Genomic DNA, 18,590 nt, shown 5'->3' on the forward strand with positions numbered 1-18,590 from the left:
GGGGCTGCGGCTGAAGCAGCTGCTGTTGAGGTTGCTACTCCTGGGGCAGCTGTGGCTGCAGCGGCTGCTGCAGCGGCGACTCAGGAGCTCCAGCCTGGGCTCCTTTCCCTCTGGCACCAGCCCCCTCTACCACCCCCGACTCCACTGCCTCTTATACTGCTCCAGCACTTTGGAGCATGCCCAGTCTGGGAAAAGGGGCGAGAATTCCTCTGCCCACAGAGTCTTAGCCCCCCCCTTCAGTGCGGGGTACGCTCTCCCCATCGCAGACCCTTTATACTGATAATAGTATACAAGCCTGTGTTTTATTGCAAATGCATTTTTCTGCCACTGCACAGAACTCAGATCCCTTAAAATGTAGGCCTTTAATAAAGCTTCTTTGGACTATACCTAAGTATTACCACAAAATGAACATTAATATTATAGATAATTTTGTGTTTTAGGTGATGAACATATCTGTGTGATAGTTTTATAAATGGGGATTCCTGTCAAAGGTCCTGATAATGCAGTGTAGTAGGCAGCGAGAGATCCTTGGCATCCCATTGATTTCAGTGGGGACTTTGCATAGGTGCAGGGGTCCACTCATGTTCAGTTTATGCCAGAACTGGAGCATCAGAAATGTCCATGTTGTTTAGGGCTCCTCTTATACAATCACTGTTTATTTCTCCTATGTATTTTGACTGCTCTTCTGAAAACATCTGTATCTTGTTCAACAAAATTTAGCTAGGTATTAAGGAAAAAGTTACAGGGAGCCACTTCCTTATTGCAGTAATACTCATCTATATCATTAAGGTATTTATTTTCCATAAATACATGCAGTTAAAATTAATACTAGGATTAATCATTTATTATTTTCACATTGACAAATTTTCACAATTAAAAATTACATTTATTCATGGGTGTGGGGAGAGGGAATCTCCTGATTATACCTCTGAATTTGTCCCACCGAGAAGTGCTGTAGGCAACAGAGTTTGCTACCAATCGATGTCACAGTAAAGGAACAACAATGTGTGTGTATTCCAGCTGTATTGCTGACTGTAGATTACGTCAACATTTTTTGATACAAAAAGGCACATGTCCACAGCCCAGGGACTCTTGGGAGACATTCTGGAATAAAAAAACACTCCCCGTGGAGGCATTGTGGGATAGGAAACCTCATACTTTAGAGAATAGGCCATCCTGAATTACTGGGGGCTAGTAGGAAACTTTTTCTCTGGTCAGATTATTCCAAACACTACTGCACTGTATTTGAAAGCTTCCCGTTAAGCACCTGGCAGTGGGTACTTTTCAAGACAGGATATTGGTCCAAGCAGCCCTACTAGTCTAGGGCTCATCTGGTATGGTAATTGTTGTGTGCCTAGAAACTGTAGAGGCTGTTGCAGCTCAGAGACTCTGTTTCCTATTGGCATTTGCGGAGGATTGAAGGATTCATACAACATCAGACCCTTCAGTCCTGTGCCTAACAGGAATGCAGGGAACAGACTTTTGAAGCACTTTATTCCCTCCAGGGCAACAGAAAAGGAGATTGGATTTTACCCAAAGGAGCATTTGATCCTGCAGAGGACTAAACACAGAGATGACTATCCTGGGAGATAGCATTCACAAATCTTATTTGTGGCATTTCTACACACTAAGGCTACATCTACACTGCAGGCTGTTCTTGCTCAAAAACGTGTGGAGCATCTACATTGCATGCATGTTGTTGGGCACGTAAATTTAGAGTAAAGCATCGGAAGAGAGAGCTTCTTGTGCAAGAGTTATTCCTCTCCTCCCGAGGAATAAGCCCTCTTGCGCAAGAGCTCTTGCACAAGAAGGCAGTGTGGACAGGCAACAGGGGTTTCTTGCACAAGAAACCCCTATGGCTAAAATGGCCATCAGAGCTTTCTTGCGCAAGAGAGCATCCACACTGCCATGGATGCTCTTGCGGAAAAGAACATCTCTTGCGCAAAAGCACATGGCAGTGTGGACGTGTTCTTGCGCAAGACCTTTTGTGCAAGAACTCTTGCACAAAACAGTTCTTGTGCAAGAAGCCTGCAGTGTAGACATAGTCTAAGAGTATGTCTGCAGGCAAGCCAACAGACTTGTGGAGCCTCTGGACAAGGTGGGGGGTGACTCCATGATCCTGGAAGGGGTGGGGCCTTGGGTGAATGGGGTGGGGCAGTTGGCCCTCAGCAGGACCTGGACCACCTTCTCCAGCGATGATTTAAAGAGACCAGGGCTCCAGGCCCCTTTGAATTGCCAGGCCCCAGGCAGTTGCCCACTTTGCTCCCCTGTTGGCAGGCCTCCATGACTGTAGGAGAATATGAAACCTATGGTGGCAAATCTCACAGCCATAGAAAGCCGTTGGGCTCGTGGCTCTTGGGCTGCACTATAGATGGTTGGGTTCAGGTTGGGCTCCAGAGTCCCCATGTGTGGAGGTGTGGGTGGTGCAGGTAAGAGGGGGCTGCACTGACTGTCATACAGGAGGTGGGCTTCCAGGCAGAGCTCCTAACTGCAGCATGGGGCTTAGCATAGAATGTGAGCTCTGCAGTGGAGAGGCGCCTCTGGGGCAGGAAGTCAGTGTTTTGTTTACAAAGAGAGGCCAGGTGATTAAGATAAGAAAGAGCTGGTAATTGCATGTAAAACAGGGACCTCTCTGCAGGGGGTGGGAGTGCTGGAGAGAGAATGAAGTAGACTCTGAAGAAATACAGGTTACATTCAGAAAAGAGGAAGATTTGAGGAGCATAGGTTAAAAGAAGGGGGCAAAACCCAGAGAATGGCAGCAGTGGTATAGAGAGTTTCCCCCTCTACCAGGCATATTTGTGTGGCCCCATCACCATAGTGTCTGAGTGCCTCACAATGTCTCACCTATTTCTCCTGAATAAGATGGCTCAGATATTTAAGTATGAAGCATATTGAGCATATGTTAATATCTGTCAGTGGAGGCACTAATGGCAATAGATGTTTTACTTAATTAGGAACAAAAGAATCTGATCCTCCTACTTCCTTTTAAGTCAAAGAGATGCCCAGAGCTCCTGTGCCTGCTTATCTTCCTTCTTGCCTCTAGTGGTCCTGAGATAGTCTAATTTTTTCCTCAACTTTAATTATGGAATTTTCTTGGTGTTTGGTTTTAAATATTCTTCTATGAGAACTGCAACTCAGTCACTATAGGGCTGTGATTAAGAGCCTTCTGGAAAGTAACTAGCCAGCTCTCATGATTTTGTCACAAGTCTCATGATAATGATTGTTTTCCTCAAAGTCCCAGTTCCTGGAGTCAAGTGGTGATGTGATGATTTCAGCCTTCATTTTTAAACAAAAATGAAGTTTCTAGCCGTTGGGGCTGTAGAGAGAGCTTCAAAATGTGAGCCCTCCCTTGTCCTCCGTAGTGCACCCTAAAGGCTCAAAAAGCTGAAGGCAAAGAAAAAGAACACCAACTCTATGTTTTTTACATAATCGCATGATTTGAAAGCCCATCTAATGATTTTTGGTGGGCCTGACTCATGGTTTTTGTACATTTGGGTTTGGCAATACTATAAAAAGTGACTTGAAAGTTTCAGTTTCATTCCCTTTTAAGGTCAATTTCTAGTTTATATTATTTCTAGTAGAGTAACACTTCTAGAGCCCCAAGCAGGTGCAGTATAAACTCACAGGGCCTTGCCCTGGCACAATGTTTTCAAAAGTTCAATGATCTGTTCTATGCTTGGTGAAATGCAACAAAGTGATAGAAAGTCATCTAGATTGATTCAATTGTTCTATTCAACGGTTAGTAAAAAGTCACAATATATATTAAAATTTTAATCCTAAGAAGTGTCCCTTAAGGCAGTTGACATAAGATGTGACAACATTAGAGCTGAGTGGGTCTGACATTTATTGAATTCTCTTTTTAAATGTAGGAGTTAGACAGTGCTACTCTCTGCTAATGTCTAAGTTGTCCTTTGAATCATGGTTAAAGTTGCCTGACACATTTGCCCTACCAAAATCTGAAATGGCCCCACTGCTGGGCTCTGAGAGATGCCTCCAAGGGTTTTTTATTATATAGTAAATATAACCTAAATAAAGATGAACCCTCCCCCCGACTTGAAAATATGTTTTTCATGGGATATCCACACACACCCCATCATTGTAAACACAATCAGAAATCTTCAGTCAGCTCTCTAACAGGAAGAAAAAAACAGAAAACGCTCATAGACAATGTTCAGGATTCCCCCCTCCAATCAAATCAACGTGTAGGAAAATAAGTGGTTAAAATTTTTAAACTTGGAATATTTCAGCAACTATAAATACTCCACAATACAAAAATAAAATCATAGACTCAAAGATTACTAGAACTGGAAGGGACCCTGAAAGTCATCAAATCTAATCCCCTGCCCTCAGAACAGAACCAAGCACTGTCTCATCCCTGATAGATATTCTATCCAATCTGCTCTTAAATATCTCCAGTGATGGAGAGTCCACAAAGCCCCTAAGGCAATTTATCCCAGTCTTTAACCACCCTGACAGGAAGTTTTTTTAATGTCTAACCTAAACCTCCCTTGCTTCAATTTAAGGTCACTGCTCCATGTCTTAGCCCATGTCTTTTCTGTTCATGTGTATATATCACAAAAACAGGGGAAATACCTTCAGTTACTATATTCTTCCTTTGGAGAGGAACTAGCTTGTCCTTAATTCCAAATTACTTCTTCAAATATAAAATAAAGCAGAAATTCAAATATGCATTTTTTGGCCTTTCCTATTTTTAGGTTAAGTTTCTCACATTATTTTTAGATCCCACTCACCACTTTTTTGTCTGATGTGCTGACTAAATTAGGGACCTAAGATCTGGAATTCTGTCAGACCATTGTTTTGAAGGCAAGTAGACAAAAGAAGTGGTTTCCCTAGCAACAGAAACCAGGTGAAAACCCTCAAATTAGCTACACTAAAAACTCACCCACTCAAGTTTCCTTTAGTTTTAGTGCACAAGAGGAATCCAGGGAGAATAAAATGTCCAAGTACTCAATGTGAAGAACTAAGGGGCTCAGGCGAGGTAAATCTCAACAGAGCCGCGGATTGAAGGGGGGGCAGTTTAAACAGTGCTCTGGGCTGCTGCTGCCACTAACATGGCAGAATCTTGGGCCCTTTAAATGGCCACCAGAGCTCTGTGCAGTATGGTGTGGCTGGTGCAGAGGGCTGAATGGGGGAGGAATGGTGAGATCCAGGTGGTGCTGAGGTCTGGCTGCCTCTAGCTCTACCCCTTTAGCCCAATGCCATGCCCTTTCTGGTGGCTCTGAGCTAACCCCTTCCCCCAACACACACACATTGCCCAGGGCCAAGTGAAGTCCGTCACCAGTCCTGGCCCTGAACTATTTTTGCTGCAACTGCAATTGTGAACTGCAGAGGCAAGGATCTCCACTTGTGGCAAATTGACACCCAGAAAGATACAGGCTTTATTTCAGTGGCTCCGATTCTCTTTGCAGCCAAGATTGGGCATTATACTCTGATCTTTATCCTAGAGCAATTGCTATTGTGGATTTATTTTAGAATCAGCCGCACTTACCATATATTTAAATAAACACGCTATGGAAACAAACAATCGGAAAGTTGATAACTTTGAGGCTATTAAGCCTGTTATTAAGTAAACCACTACCCTGTTTTATGTCACAATAATGTGGAAGTTTTTGTTTTTTCTCCTGTTTTGTAGTTTAATTGTATGCCCCAACTGAAATGTACCGAGGCTGCCATTAATAGCACCTCATTCAGTTGATATTTATTAACATAATGAACAAAACATGTGTGGCTGTCTTTACAATTATGGAAAAGATTGTTATATAATGGCATATATCCTGTTGCTCCAGTTCTCAGTTCAAAATAGCAATATATACATTTTATATTAGGCATTAAATGTGGCTTAATCCGGAATGGTGACAGACTTCGCTGAATCCTAGGTACGGTGGAGGATGGTCAGCTCTGCCCCTTCCACTCCTGGCCACGCTGTTGGGAGATAAGCCTCCCCCACCCACTCTCCACACCATCCAAACCACTCCATGCGGAGTTCCAGTAGCAATTTAAAGGGTCCGGGACGCCTGCTGCTGCTGCCACAGTAGTGGTGATGGAAGCCTAGTGCCTCAGGCCCTTTTAAATCACTGGGTTCCATGGCAATTGCCCCCATTATGTCCCCCTACTATCTGTGGCTCTGGGCTTATCATGTGAAGCACACAAATGGAATACAGGTCTTGACAAGCATTCTGGAACTCTTGCTTGATTCATCTCAGTGGCGACATCAAGTGAATTTCATTTGTTCTTGAAGCTTTTTGCCAACCAATTAATCAGCACATTACTAGTTAGATTATAGACATTTATGTGTTAATGCTAGTCTCTAATATAGTCTCCATGGGTATGCCTACACTACAGCACTAATTCCAACTAACTTAATTTGCATTAGTTAATTCGAACTAAGCTAATTCGAATTAGTGCATGTAGACCTAAAAACTAGTTCGAATTAGCATTTTGCTAATTCGAACTAGCATGTCCACATTGAGTGGACCCTGAACCAAAGTTAAGGCTATCCAGAAGCAGTGCCGGCAGGGCATCAGGTTAGGACTTAGAGCATGGAGCTGCTGTCTCAGGCTAGCCGAGGGCTTTGCTTAAAGGGACCCAACCCCCACCCCGGACAGACAGTTCTCAGGGTTCCCCGCTTGCTTGTCTACCTCGATGAGGGACAGCAAAGCAGTCCTGGCTTGGAGTGCCCTGACTGCCCACACTCGGCACATCACAGCACTTGGCCATCGGCCCAGCTGCACTTGCCGCAGGCTGCCATCTGGGGGGCTCAATCGGGGGGGTGCAGGAGAGCTTCCACCCCGAGGAGCCCACAGAGCCACCCCAGTCCTCCCCATCGGGGGCTCGTACCCCATTCCTCCCTCACCTCCTTCCACTTACCCCTCCCTAGCCCCCCTTCCTGATGTACAAAATAAAGGACATGTGTGTTCAAAAATAGAACTGTTTATTTAACAAAACTGGAGGGGGGGATTAGCCTCTGGGGAGACTGGGAAAAGGAGGTGGGAGAGGGGAAGAGAGAGGGTGGGATAGGGGAGGGGGAAACCTGGGAGGAGGGAGCTGGAAGGGGGAAGCCAGGGGAAGAAGGAGGAGGGGAAGTATAAAACTATGGTACACCATATCTTCAGTACTATGTACAGATGTGATCTCCTCACCCCAGAAAAGATATTTTGGCCTTGGAAAGGGTTCAGAAGAGGGCAACTAAAATGATCAGGGGTTTGGAACAGGTCCCATACGAAGAGAGGCTAAAGAGACTGGGACTTCTCAGCTTAGAAAAGAGGAGACTGAGGGGGGATATGATAGAGATCTATAAAATCATGAGTGGTGTGGAGAGGGTGCATAAAGAAAAGTTCTTCATTAGTTCCCATAATAGAAGGACTAGAGGACACCAAATGAAATGAATGGGTAGCAGGCTTCAAACTAATAAAAGAAAGTTCTTCTTCACAAAGCAAATAGTCAACCTGTGGAACTCCTTGCTGCAGGAGGCTGTGAAGGCTAGAACTAGAACAGAGTTTAAAGAGAAGTTAGATAAAGTCATGGAGGTTGGGTCCATGGAGTGGTATTAGCCAGGGGGTAGAAATGGTGTCCCTGGCCTCTGTTTGTGGAAGGCTGGAGATGGATGGCATGAGACAAATGGCTTGGTCATTGTCTTTGGTCCATCTCCTCCAGGGTACCTAGTGTTGGCCGCTGTCGGCAGACAGGCTACTGGGCTAGATGGACCTTTGGTCTGACCCAGTACGGCCATTCTTATGTTCTAAGCTCAGGGCTCAGGGTCGGGAGTCTCACTGGACCACCTTGATTTTTATGCAAACCTGCTCCTGGGTTTGCATGTGGCCTTTGGTGTCCAGGCTGGCAGCTATCCTGCCCTAGACTGCCACTTTCCTGTGCCTAGTGCGGAGGTCGTGGACGTTGGAGACCTCCCCCCAAACCTGGATGAGGTCCACGATCTCCGCACTAGACCATGTGGGCGTCCATCTCTTGCGGCCCCGGGCAGGCTCCTGGGAGCTGCCAGCCTGGTCCCGGGAAGAGGCGGAGGGCTGGGTTGCAGTGGGTGGCTGGCTCATGCCATGCCAGGTGCAGGGTCTGCTGGCTGGGTGTTGGCAGGCTTGCACCTGGCACGGGCACCGCAGCCAGACTGTGCCCCTTTAAGGGCTCTGGGGCCGGGAGGAAGGCAGAAGAATTTCCCTGGTTGTGCCCAGAGTGGCCACCAGGGCAAGCTGGGAAGGGCTAGCCTCCCACTAGTTCGAATTAAGTGGCTACGCAGCCCTTAATTCGAACTACTTAATTCGAACTAAGTGTTAGTCCTCGTAGAATGTGGTTTACCTAGTTTGAATTAAGCGCTCCGCTAGTTCGAATTAAGTTCGAACTAGCGGTTTGTATGTGTAGTGCCTATGAAAGTTAATTTGAACTAATGGCTGTTAGTTCGAATTAACTTTGTAGTGTAGACATACCCCTACTCATAAGTTGGTTTGGAGAGTGTGATGGTCTTCTCAACCCAAACAAAAAACAAACCCATTTTGCTGAAACCCTAAGGCTACATCTATACTGCGCTGTTTTGCGCAAGAAATATGCAAATGAGGTGAAGCATGGTGTATTGCTGCACCTCATTTGCATAATTAATGAGCGGCTGCTTTTTGCGCAAGAGACTTTTGCCGTCTACACAGCTCCTTTTTGCGCAAAACTCTCTTTTGCGCAAGAGCCATTCTTCCTGAAAAAAAATTCAGAAGAATGGCTCTTGCGCAAAAGGGGTTTTTGCTCCAAAAGCGGCCACTCATTAATTATGCAAATGAGGTATGGCAATATCCCATGCTTTGCCTCATTTGTATATTTCTTGCGCAAAACTGCTCCATATAGACGTAGCCTAAGAGTTATGGTTAATGATGTCACACAATAGGTTAACAGAAATATAGTTCCTGTTACCTTGAATGACAGCACATGAAGTCCTCCAGGGGGCTGGATTAAACTTGACCCAGCTTTACACATAAATAATAGATGGTGAAGGGAATAATAAATGGTAAACTGCGACATAACACATACAGTACATAATTACAAGCAAAATAACTGAATTAAAAGGAAGGCAAAATCCTTTGCTGCAGGGAAATCCAAGCATTCAGAATTTAGAAACTGCCAGGTTAGGTTGTCTGTGGAACTGGAACTGTATTCCAGGGTGCACATACCTTCTCAGAAAGTTAAAAGCAAACTGGTTTGTGAAAACCAGATGGGCTATGATGATTTTTGGCCTTTTGTAATTTGGCCAAATCAGATGGATTTTCAAAGGAACAGCAAAAAGCAATCTCCTCATGCCTTCTGCCAAACATCAAGGTCCTGCTGCAAATCCCTGAGGCAGTGGAGTTCTTCAAAAAATATTACAAAAAAATTGTTTTAAATGGCAAGTTTTAGGCAGCTACACTATGGGGGTCAGTGCATATCTCCTCTCCATGGTGACCGGTCTGATCTACTGCCCAAAGGGGCAGAAGAGTTTCACAGTCAGGACCAGTGGAGTGGCACAGTGAAGGGTGGTGACTTGTGTTGTGGTATGTGAAGGGCTGCAAATTGCCTCCATCTGTGCCATTAGCGTCAACTGTTTACTAAATGTAGGAGAGTCTTTGATGAGAATCAGACACCATTTGTAGAAAAATTATACCATATTTCAATGAAGGTTTTCTACCATTTCACCCTGCAAACTCTCCCTCCTCCCCCCTGTTTTTGTGTGTCAGACTGCTGAGTATGTGGCAGGTTTCCTTCAGTGTATGAATTGTAGATATTTGTTTCAACCGTAGCCTCAGAGCTGGAGCTCAAGGTTTAGCTGCTTGTGCTTTTAGCTTTAAAGGGTACCTGGTTCAATTTCTGGAGAAGTCACCCCATCCAATCCACCTATGCTAATGGCAGAACCAATCACCATCTAGAACATCCCTGACAGGTGTTTGACTAATCTGCTCTTAAAAATTTCTGATGATGACTAAACCACTTTGGATTTTGATGGAAGCAGGATCCAGAAGTGATAAGGTCTTTGGTTCCCCAGTCACTCCCTAGATATACCTTGTACCTTCAGAGGGCGTGGGATAGCTGGCCCTCTCCCAGTTCAAAAACATAAGGAAAGGGGCATGTTCTCCACACCGGAAGTGACAGAAGCAACTTCTTCTTTAGATATGCATGGTGGCCGTGAAGTGGGGACCCAGTATCTACCTCAGCAATGAATATGTAACTGCTTGGTTGATAGGCCAGGACTTCTGCTCTCTTTTCCTGGCACACACACAGAGTCCTCTGTTGGGTAGTGTAATTGAAGTCCCCAGAGCCATGCATCTTGAAGTCAATATCTCAAAGGGTTGAACTTGACTACAGAGGTATTGTGTTAGGTTTTCTGCAGACTCAGGCAGACAGCTCTTCTTATTGTTTATTGTATATATTATCAGAACACCCAGGGCTCACTACAGACAGTCTCAGACTCAAAAATCCTTCCATTCTAAATAGAGAAGACAGACTCAGGGTTGCGGGGGAAAGTCTAGAATTTACAAACCGAGCAATTAGGGTGATAGTAACAAATGGCATCTTATCCCCATGATATTTTTAATTACTCTTCTTTGGGTTGGATTTTGTTAGGAAAGGTTTAGCTAGCCTCGCTAGCCTTAGCTAAACTACAGGGATAAGCAAAGGGAAGGGGATGGGTCATAGATGGGAAGGGGAATATGGCAGGAAACAAGAAGGAGGCGCGCATCAATGGCAGGTGTAATGGTGCTGAGTGAAAAGACAGTAAGAACAGGGGAGGAATTAATGAAATAGACTATTTTAATTAAAGTAAAAATGTCGATAGAATCATGACCCCAGGAGTGAGGCCATAGGGCAGTAGCTACTGTGCCTCTGCGTGACTTAATCTGGGCCTGCTCACAGGACATAAATTAAGCATGTGCCTAAGTCTTTGTTGGATTGAAACCTAAAGAACTTAACTGCAATGGCATATGACTTACATATGTAACCAGCTACTTAGATTCAGAGGGTTTCTCTTAAGGACTTCATGGTGGACATAATGTAATTCTAAGACGATACTGATTTCTAGATTGTTTAAAATATTTCATCTCTTTCCCATTGCTCACTTGCTTGGTAATGCAATACTTTTATGATAATTGTAGTGCAATTCAATAAAAAGAACAAAATACTTAACTGTTCATATAGAAATTTGAAAAGTTATCATAGAAAGATAAAATCATAGGACTTGAAGGAACCTTGAGAGGTCATCAAGTCCAGTCTCCTTCTCTCACGGCAGGACCAAACACTATCTAGACCATGCATGTCAAACTCAAAGCCTGCTGAGTGCCTCACAAAGGAAAACTGATAGCTTTCAGGGCCAGCAAAGAAAATGTAATTCTATTGGAAAGTCATGATTATTTAGGTTTTAGGTATAGTTTATAATTTTTCAGGTTTTGTTTTAATATAATACAATAATTTGATGTGTGAAAGTGTTATTTGCCCATATAGAATTATTTTTAATTTAAATAAAAATTTAAGGTACTTTTTAATTTTTTATATGATACATAATTTGTTTTGTTGAAATAAAAAATAGTGTACACTGTGGTTAATCAAATAGAACAGGCTTCTGTGAGAATTTCAGATACTTTGTAAGTCTGAGATTTTGCATAAACATATAATATTCATGCAGTTGCAAAAACTGATTTTTTAAATATAAAATTAATATACATTTTGTGATTTTGTGATTTTATATGGGAATACATAAATAAAAAACAAATTGTTAACAAAATATCCCTCTCCTCTCCCCCAGAGCTGGGCATTCCCATACCACCGTTCTAACCCAATCCCCCTCCACTCCCTCAGAGCCCCCCTCACTCTAACCCAATGCCTTATCCTTCCCCCAGAGCCAGGCACACACCCCCTCTAACCCAATGAGTCTCCCCTCTCCCAGAACCAGGTACTCCCAGCTGCTCCTCTCCCCCAACCTAATGGCTCCTCCTTTCCCCAGAGTGGCGGGCCGCAAAAAATTTAGATCGGGCTGCATGTGGCCTTCCAGAGGCCTTTTGACATGCCTGATCTAAACCATCCTTGACAGGAGATTGTCTAACTTGCTTTTACAAATCTCCAATTTACAAATCTACAGCTTTTACAAATCTACAGCTTCCACAACCTCCCTAAGCAATTCCATGTTTATTCACCCTGACAGGAAGTTTTTCTTAATGTCCAACCTAACCCTCCCTTGCTGCAATTTAAGCCCATTTCTTCTTGACCTATCATGAGATGCTAAAATGAATAATTTTTCTCCCTCCTCCTTGTAAACAACCTTGTAGATACTTGAAAGCTGTTATATCATCTGTCAGTATTCTCTTTTCCAGACTAAACAAAACCAATTCTTTCAATTTTCCCTCATAGGATATGTTATCTAGACTTCTAATTATTTTTGTTGCTCTTCTCTGAACTTTTTCCAATTTGTTCACCTCTTTCCTGAAATGTCACCCAGGAACAGGACATAATACTTCAGCCGAGGACTAAACAGCATAGAGTAGAGAGGAAGAATTACTTTTTGTGTTCTGTTTACACCCTCCTGTTAATACATTCTAAAATGATCTTTGCTTTTTTTCCCAACAGTGTTACACTATTGACTCATATTTAGCTTGTGGTCCTCTATGACCCTTTAATCCCTTTGTACAGTAATTCTGCCTGGATAGTCATTTCCCATTGTATATGTATACAACTAATTGTTTCTTCCTAAATGGAGTACTTTGCATTTGCCCTTATTCAATTTCATCCTATTTTCCTCAGCTCATTTCTTCAGTTTGTCCTGATCATTTGATTACACATAGGATTGGAGCTTTAAAACTTAATTTAAAGATGCATAGATATCTAACTTTGGGTACAACCTAGAAATTTAAAGTGTTTCAGTTTGCTGGTATAAAATGCATAATGTCTTAAAGGGTAGTGTAATATTTCTTATGCATCTAATGATGCACCCCATCACTGATTGGGTTGCCCATGATGTGAGAGAGGCATAGCTTTACAATGCCAAGAGTGGTGATAGTTATCAAATAATGAAGTCATCAAAAAGGAAAGATATATTCAACCGTATTTATATAGTTCATAGAGACTGAACTTGTGGTGGGAAACAGGCTTTAATTTTAAGTAACTTAAAAAAGTAACTGCCTTTTTGGAGGGGAGCGAGCGAGAGAGAGAAAATCACAAAATACTCTGTGGTAGTAGAGGAGCTTCTTCCCATACTATTACACGGAATCAATTTAGTATGTTGGAACTACTGGTTTAAGTAAAAGTAAAACAATACAATTTCCCAAGGACAAGGGGCCTCTACAGTTAATTGGCAATTAAACCAGGCAATAGTCCTTTTAAAATACACTGTTGGCAAAAGCCTACCTCCACTTAAGTCAATGGCAGAATTTACACTGACTTCAATAAGTCCAGGATTTCACCTAGTGCATCTTGTAACATTTTGCATCATTCCTTTTAGCCAGAATACAAATCTAGGGTGTTTTTACTCTTTTCCAGTTCACTTTTTTCTGCCACTTTTATATTAAAGAGTATCACAGCAGGATTTCTCCACCCCATAGAAAGGTGTAGTTGCTTATTCACTCTTTTCACATAGTTCTGAATCATAATTTCCACAAAAAAATCTGAATTATTCCTTCCTTTCCTTCCCATTTTTCTTAACATTTCTGCATGACTCTCTGGAATAATTCTGTCTTAAAATCTGATTTTTAGACGTAAGCTTTAAGTAGCTGTGACATTCTAGTAATGAGACTTATTTGGTTCTCTTTAGTTTTCTAAGAAATGATTCTGTCAGGTGTTGCTATCACATTTTCTATTTTCACACTGGATAGAATATTCATGAATTATTTTCCTTTTTTTTTTCCTGCTGGCTTCCTCCTGCTGTGGAAGACAATGACAGATTTTTTGTAGTGTTCCAGTTCAGAGTGTATGCTCATTTGGGGATGGTTAGATGCTTATGGAGTAAACTATCCTGTACCACATAGCACTACCATTTACCTGCCAGCTATGATTATCTTGAAACAACCTCAGATGCATTTGTAGCCCCACAAAGAATGTAGATTTACACTCTGAAATAAAAAAAAAAGCTATACAAATCTTCTGTTAGTAGAATGTGGTAAACTGGAAGCCGTCTGGGAAGTGAGTAATGGACAATTTTCCATAGCAGCCATTTTTTATTTGTAAATTGAAGCAATGGGTTTCTACTTGAAGAAATTCTGTTTCTATATTTCAGAACACTGTAAAGGTCACAGATTCCCAGGCATGGCCTCATTGTGCAATAACTGTATACACAAAACACTCTTGACATCATGTTTGTGGAGCTTTACCAAGGAGTGTTGAAAGCTGAGGGAATGATGGACATACAGGAAGAGTGTGTCAGACAAATACCAAATTAATAATCAAATGTGTATGGCCAAAATCCGATAGCTTTACTTGCAGTGGAATAGTAAACTACTAGTCAGTGTAAGTAAGTATATCAGTGTCAGGACCTGACTGATCAAAATAAAATAGAATGCTGACAATATTTTTAGAGAAGATAATCATACATGGCTATAAATCATGGCAATAAACATGTTGTATTAGTGGCATAATAAACAGTATTGTTCCATTTTAATGCCGTCATCCTAACCTGACATTGGTCCTTCAAATTAACAGTAATTAACATCACTTAACTGTTCATATTTGGCTTATAGTACGTTTTAGTGTTACATGTTGGGAACTGTAAAACTTGCATGGTTGTGCTGTTTCTGTTCAAGTTGTTTCTAACTGATAACTTCACCGTCCAGTGTTCTTTCAATAAGGGTACCTAGTATAGCTTCTGTATTTTAGGGATACAGAAATCAATGTTTCAACCAAAGTGAATGATGCATGTAAAAGAGAGCTAACTTTTTAGATTGGATTAAATCTCTCTCTTTCACTTTTTTCATATCCAAATTACAGGTGTTGAGGCAGGAATAATGACTTTTCATCAGTACTGAGAACTATAAGTAAACCTCATTATAATATAAATATTAGCTTAGCATGTCCTGGCATCACCCCAGAAAATTTCCCATAAGATTATGTTAAAATAAAATGCTAACATCCTAGGTAATATTGCATTCTCCCATATCAGCAGTATTGGCTTACATCGAAAGACTGAAGTCCTGTTATGTCGCTGATCCTTTCAGTTTCATATATAATTATTTCCTGCTGTTTTCACTACAAGTTACAATGCTGCTGTATAACATACTTAGCTTTTGACTCCAAAATGATTAAAGTTCAGGTCTTTTCCTGAAGAATTAGTGGCCTTGTTTGTTGCCAAAAAGAGAATTGCTACAAATCAGGGTTGGAGTTCGGTAGCAGAAATCTTGTGGCGTGTAATGTTCCATTAATTTTATGAATTGCAGGATTGGCTCTTGTTTTGCAGAAGAGCTGTAAATATCTAGAGAAGCTATTCAGGAAGAATATTTACACACCTCCACCATTTTAATAAGATACTTTTTATACTTAAATGCCCCATGAAATAAGTAGCATAAATGCATAGAAGAGTTATCACAATGAACTCTTCGTATAACAGTGATTCAAAGTTCTTACAGAGTAGTGTGAAAATCTTTAGTAAGTATTCGAATTCAGCCAAGTAGCCAAAACACATCTGGCAACATGGTAGGCTTGGCCACGGAATCATACACTGAAAACCTCTCACCTTGAATTTTACTGACTATCTTTGTAGCAGGTGGACTGAAACTATCTAATTATTTTTTTTAAAAAAAAAGCCAAAAATGGGCATGTCTGCATTGCATTCAGTTAGTTCTGAGGTGATGGGGTTTTCTGGATAGTCAATCCTTGCTTTTCATTTGACAAGTACCTGCTTCCAAAGTTAGATGTAAACCATTCCCTACAGAAATGTGTGGCAAAATTTGTAATAGAAAGTGTATAAACCCTAGACCTGTCAGAAGAAAAACATGTCTTCCTCCTGGCTCTCTGGGACTTTGAATCTTTATGTGATAGCAAAAACCTCATAATAGCAAAACTGATAAAGAGAATGCATTTGACATTTGGTAGAGTACAGCTCTATTATATTGAGCTGAAAGTAATATAATATTACATAATATTTATTATATTGGGCTTGTTTGAATATGATTTTCACTGTTTCCTAAGCATCATTCTCTATATAATTCGGTCACTGCCTATGTTTTCTGAATGGTACCCATTATTGAAAGGTAGTCTGTATTTGTACTAATACAGAGAATGCCAGTTTAGAAATGAGCCTGATTGCATGGTTCATTTTGTTCTCCTTTGTAGAGCCAGGCTGCGGCCCACTACAAAGGCACTAAACATGCCAAGAAGCTCAAAGCACTGGAAGCCATGAAAAATAAGCAGAAATCTGTTGCTACCAAGGACAGCGCAAAGACTACCTTCACTTCCATCACTACCAATACCATCAATACCAGCTCTGACAAAACAGGTTAAGCGATAATTCTTTGTTGTTTTTTTTTCTTGTTTAACTCCATGTCTGTTTGGTTATGTGCTTGCCACATTGATTCATGCTTGATCCATCTTTCTGTGCAATATTGATTTTGTTCTTTTCAACATACTTGTGAGAGTAAGTTAGTCATGTAACTGACTTTGTCTTTTGTGGAAAGAGGCTTGTCATTCTTTTAGGCTAAAATGCATATGTATGACCCAAGTAATATTTATGGCAAATGACCAATAAATACAAACTGCTCTAAATCTTGTAGTTTCTATGCAATGTCTTTATCTGCATAATTACCTCTGGCACATTGGTTTTAACTACAAACAATGCAGCAAATTGCACTAATTGTGTTGAGAAGACTCTGATAAAAGCATTGTTGGTAAAAGCCGTATGGTCATAAATTTCAAGCATTGCATTATTATTTAAAATGCATGATTTTGAGCTGGATAATAGCTGGATAACCTCCACATAAACAGGTAAGTGTCATTGATGCCAATTATTCTGCTAAGCTGAGTCTTCAGACTGAAATAATTTTTGCTTGCGGAGTAGGTTTTTTCCTTGAAGAAAAAAGCTATGCATGTATCACATGAAGTCAATGGGATTCAGTTAACCTGGTGTATAAAATATAGGCTACAGTATTTGAAATTTCAAAAGAAGGATATAAGTTTTTATAAACTAGTTTTAGTAGTTATAGTTATAGTAGTTCACAATAAATAATTGCTCTTATATTTCTTTGTAATGTATATATTGTATTAGACACATAAAATGCATACACAAAGGCTTACAGGAAAAAAATAATGTATGATGAACAAATAATGTATAATATTCTGCTGAGAGCTACTCATCTGAAAGAAACTCTCCCATGTTAGAGGCTTGGGTGTTTTAAATAGAAATATACCAAAAAAAGCATTGAAAAAATATAAATATCATAGAAACATGCATTTAATACTTTTTGTAGGGTCTTTGCCAGAAGCAATATGTTAAATGCAATATATGTGTTATGCGGAAATTCATGTTATAATTGCCACTCAAAAATCAAGGTTTTTTTTTTTCAGGCTTGCCATATGTCTTAACTTGGCACAAGGGACACTTATAAAAAACTTCCTGTGTTATCATGAGATTTCTCTAACACCGAATGTAGCCAAGTTTTTAGTGACATTAAAAGCATTGATGACTGTGGAGCAGTGTGGGGAAGGGAAGGTAGTATCAAAACTAGTTACAAGAATAAATCTAAAATGTAATCATAGTTTTCAGTGTTGGGGGTATCTCTTACTTGTTAATAAACTGAATATTTTGTTGTTATGTTGAGAGTGAGTTTTGTGCAAAGAGCTGACTTACTGCTGTCTAAATTATTATGGCAGATTTCTTATAGAAAAGGGAAGAAGACAGAAGTGAAATACTGTAAGGCTGTAACTTTTAATTGTTAAAAAGTTTTGCCTGCATGGTGTTGTTTGTCTGTGAAAGACATTTCCTTGGAGGATGACCTAGTATGCATCCAAATCAGTGTGAGTCTCTCCATTGACTTTATGTGGCTTTCAGTCAGTCTCCTGAAGGATTCTATGATCTACTGTGTATCGGAACTCAGTATTTTGAATCTGTGCTTATATCAGCATGTCAGAGAGAAGACTGCACAGTAATTGTTGCAAGAGCAAGCGCTGGCCTGGGGGAAGTTACTTTACTTTTCAGATCTCATTTATAACTTCCTGGAAATATTCCATAAATTAGGTTTATGTTGTATATGAACAATATGCCTTTGGTGGTTGTTTGAGAATTCTGTACTATCTTTGCCACTGGGGTCATGACAGTGAGTTAATTTTAATTATGTTACCTTGATACACCAAAATAAAATCCATGGCTCCAACCCTGCAAACCCATAAGTGCTTATGTAATTATACTCACTGAGTTCAGCCATGCTACTCACAGCACTAAAGTTATGTGTGTATAACTGCTTGCAGTAATAAGGACCATATTGCTAATACAAGATTAGTGTGAAAAGAGGCATTGGTCATAAAGTCTTGGAGAGGAGAAGGAAAAGAAGAGAAAGTGCTGATTGAAAGATTGGATTGTAAAAGTAACTCTGCTGAAGAGGACTCTCTGTTTCCAGGGATGTCAGCAGGAAATCAACAAACCA

General features: G+C 41.0%; 1 protein-coding gene across 6 annotated transcripts in view; it reads left to right on the plus strand.

Annotated features, from left to right (window-relative positions):
* The window catches only part of ZNF385D (zinc finger protein 385D), a 653,382-nt gene that overhangs the window by 555,360 nt on the left and 79,432 nt on the right, over window positions 1–18,590 (plus strand). For all 6 annotated transcript variants that reach the window (XM_075922065.1, XM_075922066.1, XM_014579132.3 and 3 more), the window contains one exon: window positions 16,288–16,450. In XM_075922065.1, coding sequence (XP_075778180.1) covers window positions 16,288–16,450 — 163 coding nt within the window. The remainder of the gene's footprint in view (window positions 1–16,287; window positions 16,451–18,590) is intronic.

Source organism: Pelodiscus sinensis, chromosome 2 (assembly GCF_049634645.1).
Source record: "Pelodiscus sinensis isolate JC-2024 chromosome 2, ASM4963464v1, whole genome shotgun sequence".
In the NCBI taxonomy this organism is placed as follows: Eukaryota; Metazoa; Chordata; order Testudines; family Trionychidae; genus Pelodiscus; species Pelodiscus sinensis.